Raw genomic sequence first — 10,149 nt, 5'->3', positions numbered from 1 at the left:
ACAGTGCCAACAGGAAATCATTCCCAAAATTATTAAATTGGCAAGGCAGACTGTTGGAATTGGATAGATCTACAAAAATACTGTGTTGGCACAAGGACTTCTGTAATATCTTAACCTATATGCCTATATGTCAGTGCTTTCCAGACATAAAGGACATTCTCAAATGCCAGTTTTGTGAATATGTGAATTTTTCAGTAAAGTAAATGTTAATGTTGTCAAAATTATGAATCTTCCATCTCAAGTCCTGTATTTCTACAGCCTTCAGTGATGACAAATATGAATACATGATGAAATGCAACACCTGTCCTAGAGCAAGCCACTCTGAATTCTCTAAGGATGATTAATTTTGACAAAATTCTACTAACAATGCTGCTCACAGTTTCACTATTGCCGTGTCTCCAACAAAATTCAGCAAAGCTTAGCCCAGTTCTCAGGGACATCTGCTCGTTCACATTAAAAAAAACACAACCCTGCAATCTGACATGGCCAGCTGAAAAACATACTGGGAGGGAATTCTTCCATGAAACATACTGGGAGGGCATTAATAAAGGAAATTGAGAGCTGTTTTATTTAAAATCCATGCTAGGCAGTGGTTGTAGGGTGTTTGATCTCATCATCTCTGTCTGTTCTCATAGCAACCCCAATAAACTGGGCAGGAATCCACAGGTTCCCACTTTATAAGCTTTCTGAGCCAGATGCCCAAGTCACCCTCTGGGAAGGTTCACACATCATTATCTTCAGGTTTCAGCAGAGCTGCATGGGATGTGGCTGCACCAGGGAAAGGAGGTGTCTGCCATCCCTCCCTGCCACCATTTTCTCCTGGGTGTGCTGAGGGAGGTGCCCAAGGGGAAGATAACTGCATGTGGGAGCTGCCAGGCATGTTTGGCAGAGGAACTGGGGGAAAAGGAATACTGGGGTGCAATGGAGATGCACATCTCGGGGAATACTCCATGAAAGCTGAAGAAGCCCCTTGGGATTTCACTGAAGGTAAATTTGGCCGCGCTTGGCACGGCATCTGCATCTATTTCCCCAGCGTCAAAGATGCAGGCAAGGTCTCACTAAACAAATACACTGAGAAGGAAAAAGGGAAGAAAAGAGGAGCTGAAATACAGTTATATTCTTCTCACAGCTAGTCTATCACAAAGGCTGTATTGTGGGATCTACGTGTTACCCATCCTGATACCTGATTCAATCACAGTGGAGAGAAATCTGATGGCACTGGAAGGACTTAAGGAGGTGAGGATTTATGTTGAGGTCAACGCTGTGTTAAACTCAACTCTGATTAAGGGAGAAGGAAACGCTGTGTTAAACTCAACTCTGATTAAGGGAGAAGGAGAGCAACGGCCTGAGATCATCTGAGATGACAGAGGATTTACATCAAGTTGATTATGAAATGATGCAATGTACTTTCCTGGGGGGATGGAACAAGGAAGGATCAGCATCAGAAGCTGAGCTGGCAAGGGGGCTTTTTATGAAGATAATGAAAAGGAGGAAGCAATGGAGGACAGTGGTGCTTTGTGGAAGAGATTTATTAAATGTCACAGGATCCTGATGTGGAGGACAGGCAGATAGTGTAGCAAGAGATCACTGCAGCTGCATCCATATGTCTGCAAGTGTTTCAGAATCAAGAAGTAGGCATATAGAGGGGGAAATAGGGGCATGCATTTGGGGCAGGAGAACAACGAGCCCTGTAGAAAGACTGAGGCTTCAGGATAGCTTACTGCTATCTAGTCTACAGAGAACTAGTAATAAAAGTATCTGTATAGGTCACGAAAATGGGAAAGGCAAAGGGAAAGTGCTAGCTATCATCTGGAAGAACTAATCCCACAAAATCTGGTAAAGACTGAAGTATCCAGAACCCTGTTGAGTTCATTATTTACAAAATAAGTCAATGTTAGCCATATCCTGTAAGAAGATGTAAGAAGGGGGAAGATAAATTAGAACAAGTAGATGTGAGCAGGTTCGTAGCTCACTTGAGGTGCTGAGGCAGCTCTCCAAAACATTGGTCATTATGCCTTTGCAAGGCATTTGTACCCTACCATCTACACCCTTTTCAGTTCCTTCTTTGCTTGAGCTGCATATTCCTCTCGGCTCCTCACATTTCTCTCATGCTTCAGCCATATTTCCCAACCTTCTGTTGCCCCTTTTCATTCTGTAGATATTTCCTCCCATCATTCTGTTCCCTTTCTCTCTTTGTAGAGCTTTCTCAGGCTCAATTTTCATGAGCTCTGAACATAACATTTTTTCCAACAAAATTTCCCAGCCTTTTCCTGCGTAAGTCCCTACTCTGCCCTATAAATAAACTCCTAACCTGATATTGGTTCACTCTGTGTGGATAAAAAAAAAAACAACAACTACGCACCCCATTTTCAAAGGTATTAAAAAAAAAAAAAAGTAACTATCTATGGATAATGTGGCTATTTAAACTCAAATAGATCATCTTTGTAGGAGCCTTCCCTCTCTGATGTCACATGTCTCACAGCCCAACAACTTTAAACACAGCTTGAACGAGAGCATTATCCGAGTGAACACAGGGTTTCAATAATTTTTTTATTACACTGATAGGAATATAAGAAAGAATCCTTCAGATTCTAGAAAACACCCCACATCACATTAAAATAATTCTAAGGTACATGAAGTTGAATTTAAAAAATTTTTTACAGTTACAACTTCCAGCATTTGTAAAAAAAAAAAAAAAAAAAATGTGTATATCCCCTTAGAAAATAAGTACATACACATAATGCTATTGTAAAAGGTATTTGAAAGTATTCTGATGATTTTAAGAGCATTTTAATCAATATAATCTTTATTATTTTCTAATTTCATAAGCCAGTGTTTTGTTTTATGGACACTTGATTCCTTCTACATGTATTTATTCAGCCAGTTGATCATATCCCTTCTTCCTTCCTCAATATAAGGTTTATCCTGAGGATTGATGTTTTCTTTTTTGCGGTGCACAAAACCATGAGTCTGTCCAGGGTAAATTTTAACTTCATAATCAACTTTAGTGTTTTGTTTAAGCTTCTGTTCCAGCACAGTAACCTGTAACAGAGAACGTACCATCTTGGCTGAACACTGAGTTACCATGTCAGGTATTTACAGTCTTTTTTTTTGTTTTTTCCCCTCCTCTATGTTTTTAAGTTCTGCTTTTTTTTTTTTTCCCTCCAGAAGAATAAAAGCATGCAACTGTACAAAACTGCATAAGGTGTATAAGTTACTCTAGTAATACCTCTAAAGACAGAAGCACTCACAGCTCCTTGTCACAAGAAGGATAACATGAAGTCATTGCCACAAGTAACTTCCAATAGGCTCCAAGAAATAAAACCTGGCAATATTTTTGAATCCATTTGAAATGGAGGGAGAAGAACAGATGCAAAACTGACAAATCAAAGTTACTGGGATTTTTGCCAGGAAAGCACCACTCAAAGAAAACACACCCTCCTGTTTGCTCCCCTTTCTAGATCATCTTTTTCTCCAGACATTCTCCACCCTTGCTCCCCAGGAAGACTTTTGACAAGTGTACCAGAAAGCAGAAGCTTTCCATTTGGACGTGATGCTCAGGGACATGATTTGGCAAAAGGTTGTTAGAGTTTGGGTAGTATGGTTAGGTTGTGGTTGGACTTTATGATCTTCAAGTCTTTTCCAACCTCAGCAATTCTATGATTCTAAATTCATCTTCTGGTTTCTTTTAAGTAAATACCAATTTACAAAACAAGAACAAAAAGCATGGAGACAAATATCTTCAATGGGAAACTCACTTGCTCCAGAGGGACAATTTCATCTTTTTCAGCAAAAATGAAGAAGGTTGGGTGAAGCAAACTGCTTTTGTCATCAAAGAATCTGATCACTCCTATGGGAAAAGGAAAGGCATATGAAGTGAGTAATGCTAGTTAAAGAGGTTAAACCACTGCTAAAGCTATCCAGTCAAAATAAAAGGCATTACAATATGTTACAGCTGATCAGATTATAAAGGAATTAAACACACTTTGTTTGAAAGTCCCTTTTATTTTGAGAAGTTCCCATGTTTTGGGTTGCTGTTAAAGACGGAAAGACCATTCCTGTTTGAGAAGTTCAAGGAAGATCATTACTCAATTAAAGTAGTCAAAGTAATGGTATTTTGTAATCACATCACCTTCTTTAGTAAGATGTCACACTGAGTTTTGTCACAGGAGCGCTCTTACAGGACAGCTTCCTACTCTGGTTGTGCCTTCCCACAACACAACAGCCATCTGACACTTACCATAAAGAGACACTCCTGTCTTTAGATGAGGATTTTTCAGCATCAGGTGTTGTACTGCTGCTCCACCCCAGCAGAACCCAATTACACCAATGTTTTTTGCACCACAATGTTCCTTTAGATACTTCATGACAACATCAACTTCTCTAAGAAACATAAAAGAAAGAGAATTAAGGCTTGAGCTCTGCTCCCCGGCTTCCCTGATGGCCACTGCTACTGACCAGAGGCAGCTGGGCATCCACTGCCCATGGGAGGGGCTAGTGACTGCCTTTCTCTTGCTTGTGCTTTTTCTCCTTTCCTTCACTTAATAAACTGCCCACAAGCTTCCTCAGATATTTCCCTCCTATTCTGTTCGTTGTACTGCCTAGGAGCAAATGCATGAGTTCTTGTGCTGGCTGAGGTCCCACAACGGTGCAATTACTCATTTCTGAATTATAGGACAAACTGTAGGTGAGAAACCCAAGGAGAAAATACCCAAGGAGAAAACACGCAAATTCACTCTTCCCAGATCACTGTAAGTAGAACCTGAGGGGATTTTACATATAGTATGCCAATTAATTTCACAAGTGGCAGTATTTGTCCTATAGCATAACATAAATAAAATATAACACAGTTAAGAAATATCAGATGAAAGTTTAAGAAATATGACTAGAGAATGGCAAAGTAGTATGCTCAATATCCTTTCAGCACTGAGGTGCCCAAAACTGAACACAGTACTTGAGGTGAAGCCTCACACCAGTGCTGAGTATAGCGGCAGGATTCCTTCCCTAGTCCTGCTCACCACACCATTGCTGATACAAGCCAGGATGCCATTGGGCTTCTTGGGCACCTGGGCACACTTCTGGTTCATATTCAGCCAACTGTCCATCAGTACACCAAGTCTGACAGGAAGCAGGACTAATGAATTCAATTTTGTTAGGTGACTACACCTTGCCTGAAGCCCATGGAAGTTGTGCTTGCCTGTAGGAACTGCAACCAAACAGAAGTGGAACAAGCCCCCCAGCTTTGGGTTATTCTTCTGAGTCATTAATCTTCCTTTTACTCTCAGTACAACGAAATAATGGTCACTTTTACTCTTGCTCTCCAAAAAGCACCCCTCAGATAACCGTAAATTCAACACTTGAACTGCATGAAATTTTTGTTTCTGGACATCCAGCTGTATTTGACACAATAATAATTTAAGACCTAATCCTGCATCTTCACTGAGGCAAAAATTCCTATGAAATAAGCACATCCACATGTGGAACAATGAACAACTGTTGTACTTGTCTATTTTGCCGGCATCTCGTGATTTCACCCATTCATAGAAGGTAGCCCAGTCATTCGAAGGTTTCCACGGTTCTTGTCCCACAAAAAAGTCTGGCAGGATGGCTCTGTAGGAAAAATAAAAACATTTTATGCCCATGACATAACACTAAAAAGCGATTAAAAGGAAGTCTGTGTGTGCTACAGCAAGTTTGGTTTCTTGAATACACGTAGAATTTAATCTCCATCAAAACATTACACAAGCAACCTCCATTGTTTTTCTATCTAAGAAGCACAGACAGCCTGACTTGCCCTGCTAAATAATAATTTTGCCCTGCTAAAATCCATTAACTAATTTGACACATTTTTAATTGAAATTGGAAACCCTTAATGGCCTCCTATCAAAATAGAAGAAGAAAAAAAAAAAAAGAGCGAGCGCCTACAATTTACAGGGTTCATTCATTAGGGCTAGAAGGAATCATAATGCAATAATACAGAGAAGAGGATATCCAGGATGCTTTCACATATCTGAGACCTTGTTTCTTTGTCTGGTACAAGCTTGTACACTTTGTTTCCATAGTGTTACTTTCAGCTTCCCTGAAATTTTTTCCCAAAACAGCAAACATGCAAGCATGCTATGAAGCAGGCTGTGTCAGGCTCACAGAAGCATTTCAGTCACCCAGTCAAAGATTCAAAATAAGGCTTTTCTTGGTTCTTTTTTACCCCGCCCCCCCCCCCCCCCCTTTTGAGTACTTGCATACTGCCTCGATATGGTAGGACTGCTCAACAACGTTCTTACAATGCTTTAGCAAACAGGAGATTCATTAATTGAAACCTAAGAAATTGCTTATATTTCTATGGCTTATAAAGAAAAGGAAGAGGAAACGCAACCTGACTTTCTCATTAAAAAGACACTTTGCAAAGTGTAGGATTTCTTACACGTATCCGTTGGCTGTTAGCATATCAGCTATGTATCTCGTGTTTGGGAGCTCCCATCCAAATATGTCATGAATCACAATCACAGCTTTGTCTGTGCTGGTGGAGGGTTTGGAGACATAGGCCTTGATGTGCTCCACTTGTACTTCCTGCCCACGGCCGCCATAATCAAATCTGTCTCCAATGTCACATGGACAGGGCCTTAACTCGTTGGCCATCTGGAATGCCACCCAGGAAAAACAGAACACTCAGGGGTGAATATCACAGCACGCTGAAAAAGACCAAATACAGCGGTGTCACAGACTGGTGAACTTTCTAATCCCTTCACAGACTGGTGAACTTTTTAATCCCTTCCCTGATATTGTGAACAAACCCATTGCTGTCAGATCAAAAAATAATACATGGGTCAATCAGCAAATTGGGTTATTTTTCATAATAATATCATTAGAGCTGCTTATGTTATCAGTTCTTCCACAGGGATCTGGTACATAGCTTGAACTTGTGCACCCTACAATAATAAAGGGCAACCAGGCAGGCAACCGTCACAAATAATTAAAACAGGGATAAAGCCAAATCTTTTACCCTTCATCATATGAATGTGTAACACTCTATCATAGACTGTAAAGGCTTAATACAGGGCTTAGCATTAAAAAAAGTAAAAGGAATTAAAACAACTACCATATTAAAAACAATTAGATTTATATTACATGCAGTATTTTCCTCTAGAAAAGTCGATTTTCTATGGCAGACCTTTTCAGTGTCAAGAAATCCTCTCTCTAAACCAGCTTTAGCCTCAGATGTTGCAGATTTTGAAGAAGGAGACTTAAAGGGTTTGCAAATAAAAATATACTCAGTGGTAACCAGAGTGCATAAACATATTTAGTCAATATTAAAAGGAATTAGTTTTAACTCCAAGACAGGAAAAAAACCTGAATGTAAGGAAAAATTCCTAATATTGAGTCAAATATTTTACAAACAAAGGAACAATAAGGGTATGGTTAAATATTTACCATTTAATTTTTACTAGCTATTGCTTAAACGAAAACAAACAAGTAATTCACAAAGGTCAAAAAACACCAACAGGAATTAACAGTGTTTGTGTACCTTCTTTTCACCACAAGTTAATGATTTTATGACACTGATCTTAGCCCAACCACCTGGGTGAACTCACTCCAGATTGCTACAAAATGACTCACATAAGTTGCCTTAATATGTGAAGATCATCTCAAAATTGTTCAAGATTTTTGAGAGAATGTAGATTAAGCTTTGCCTGAACTCTTCCCATACAAACTGCAAAGCCTGTGAGCACTGTGTAAGAAAAAAAAAACTACTTGTTATACAAACAAGAATGGTTCATCCTGACTGTGCCAAATACATTCACAGAGAGAAATGGGAAAAAGCAGGTTACAGACCTCTCCCTGAACTAGGGTGACTTCAATCGTAGTGGCATGAATGGGATAGCTGCCAACAGCCAACCAGCTTTACAGCCAGATCTGCACAGTGGTCCAGAATATTCAGAAATCCAATGATCTCAGATGAGTTAGCACATCTCACGAGATCTCACTAGCTGTATCCTATTTGAAAGGTGCATTAGCCCTCAGCAAACATGCGTGCAAGTCTAAGCCACACCCCCCTAGAGGTTTCTGCTGTTGTTTTTTTCCCCCCCACATGCTGTATTCTCATATGTATATATGAAACCTAATTTAAAATAAGTTTGCCTGGAAAAAAAAAAAAAGAATTAATAGACAGGTTTATAAACCAAAGTACAGTATAAACATAATAGAAGAAGTGGATAAGTATTTTCCCTTCCACAAACTGTTTGCATTTTATTAAACTGAAATCAGAAAGCAAAACCAGATCAATTGAATAGTAAAGAAGCACATTTTGGAACTTCAAAAAAAAATGCAAGTGCTATGCCCTACAGTTACGTGTATCCTGAAAGGCTTTAATCACATACATTTTTAATGAAGTTGTCTGATAGATTTAATGTAGAATATTAAATGTAAAATACTAAATATTTAAGGGTTCAGATGTGGGTAGAAGAGCTCCTAGCTCAAGGCTGTGCAGTGCTGTGGAGGCTACTATGGTGCATCAGCCACATAGGCCTACAAGCTTTGTAACACGGATCCATTTGGATTATGTTTCTACACTTGCTCCAATAGGTGCTATATACAAATATTATCTTCTTGCATTTCTAGGATGCTATTGAAACTTTTCTTAAAAACAAATCCCCCTGCTTTATATTCAACAGAGGCAGTTTGGGAGGAGCTGTGAGCCCACCACCATCACTGTGCTCTAATTCCCCCATCTCCACTTCCAAGCACTTGAGCACTTCAAGACCAAACAGCAACTTCAGCTGTCAGCAACCTGAACCTACAACTAGAAAAATATAAAGGCAGTGCTGCACAGCTTTCTTCTGCTTTCGAGAGGCTGTCCTGATTCTGAACAGTCATCATCACCTTGAAAAGGAAAGCAAAGCTCTTCTGAACCACTATCTGGAACAGTTAGGGAAGAATTAGCACCCTGGTGGCCTTTCAGTGAGCATGAACTCTGTACAAAGGCACATGGATAACGTGCAGGTTCCCCAGACACATTAAGTCTTCCCTCAGTGTGCACTTGCTTATGATTCTCACAAGGAAAAACAGTGAAAATTAAAGAAAACAACAACTAGCCATGCCTACCTGTAGCACAACCAAGGTACGAGGTGGCAGAGCCAAACTGCAGCGCGCAGCAGGGGCGGCAGGCACTGGACAGCAGCGTGGCGGAAGTGCTAACTCAGAGTGGAGGGAGTGAGAACCAGGATCAGGTTTCTTCAGACAGGAGTTACGTCAGTCACTGCCCTTATCTGTGCATAGCACCAACAGTCAAAAGTTCACTTTTTTAAAGGCTCTTCATTTTACTTAAGGACAGGCAGGAGGTGCTACTGGGGCAAGTTATGCTATGTCTGAACATGAAATGTTCCTTGTAGCTTGTACAAAATGGCATTAAGAACACCTAGGAAATGTGCCTGCTTAACTGAGCAATCCATTTAGAGCTTTTTTTTTCTTTAAGGGTGTTCCTTTGTTTTCAAAGATTGGGCTAATATCACTCACAAGTATTATGCTGACATTTTTATTCCCTCAGACTATATATTCATTGATGATAGAGGAATGCTAAGTCATCAGCAGGGTGAGGTCCCTCAAACTGTTTATTCATTGGTGATAGAGAAATGCTAAATCATCAGCAGGGTGAGGCAGTGACACAAATCATTTCAAAGCTCTGTACAAGACAGAGTACAGCATAAGAAGAACAAGAGAACAAGTAAAATGTAAAAGGGTTACACTTTTGTACATTGTTCTACATATCATTATAATAAAGGCTTAAAATACTGATACATTCTTATCATATCATTGGATGTGTTATAATATTTATTTTTCTTTTGAAATAAAATGACTCCCTTCCTCAGCCTTGTATACCTTTGTAAGAAGCTGGAATTATCCAATAAAAGAAGATCAGAAAATTTGGTTTATGCTCTAAAGAGCTTTTAGAATATTCATGACCAAAACTCAGTTTTCTCAGAAGCACATCTGAAAAATATATCACTAAGTTCACTTCTGTCTTGGAAAAGTGACCTGGCTTACCATTTGGTCCTCATGCATAAGCTGTTTTCCCATGTTCTAAATAATTTTATCACTATTATTTGTTTACAGTTCTTAAAATGAAGGGGAAAAAAAAAAAAAAAACAGAACAAA

At 39.5% G+C, this 10,149-nt stretch overlaps 1 protein-coding gene across 1 annotated transcript; it reads right to left on the bottom strand.

Moving 5' to 3' along the window:
• Nucleotides 1–2,536: 2,536 nt before the first annotated feature.
• Nucleotides 2,537–9,263, bottom strand: LOC122179428 (carboxymethylenebutenolidase homolog). Its single transcript, XM_042870285.1, has 6 exons — nt 9,100–9,263; nt 6,422–6,689; nt 5,503–5,610; nt 4,241–4,383; nt 3,759–3,850; nt 2,537–3,042 (listed from the first exon to the last, which is right to left on the bottom strand). The coding sequence occupies exons 2-6, from the start codon at nt 6,634–6,636 to the stop codon at nt 2,863–2,865; spliced, it is 738 nt and encodes a 245-aa protein (XP_042726219.1). The 5' UTR covers nt 6,637–6,689; nt 9,100–9,263; the 3' UTR covers nt 2,537–2,862.
• Between the last annotated feature and the right edge of the window lie 886 nt (nt 9,264–10,149).

Source organism: Lagopus leucura, unplaced genomic scaffold (genome assembly GCF_019238085.1).
Source record: "Lagopus leucura isolate 7727_CA_CO unplaced genomic scaffold, USGS_WTPT01 Super-Scaffold_100002, whole genome shotgun sequence".
Classification (NCBI taxonomy): Eukaryota; Metazoa; Chordata; class Aves; order Galliformes; family Phasianidae; genus Lagopus; species Lagopus leucura.
Note: the sequence above shows the minus strand (reverse complement) of the source record. Positions and strands in the feature narration are given on the sequence as shown.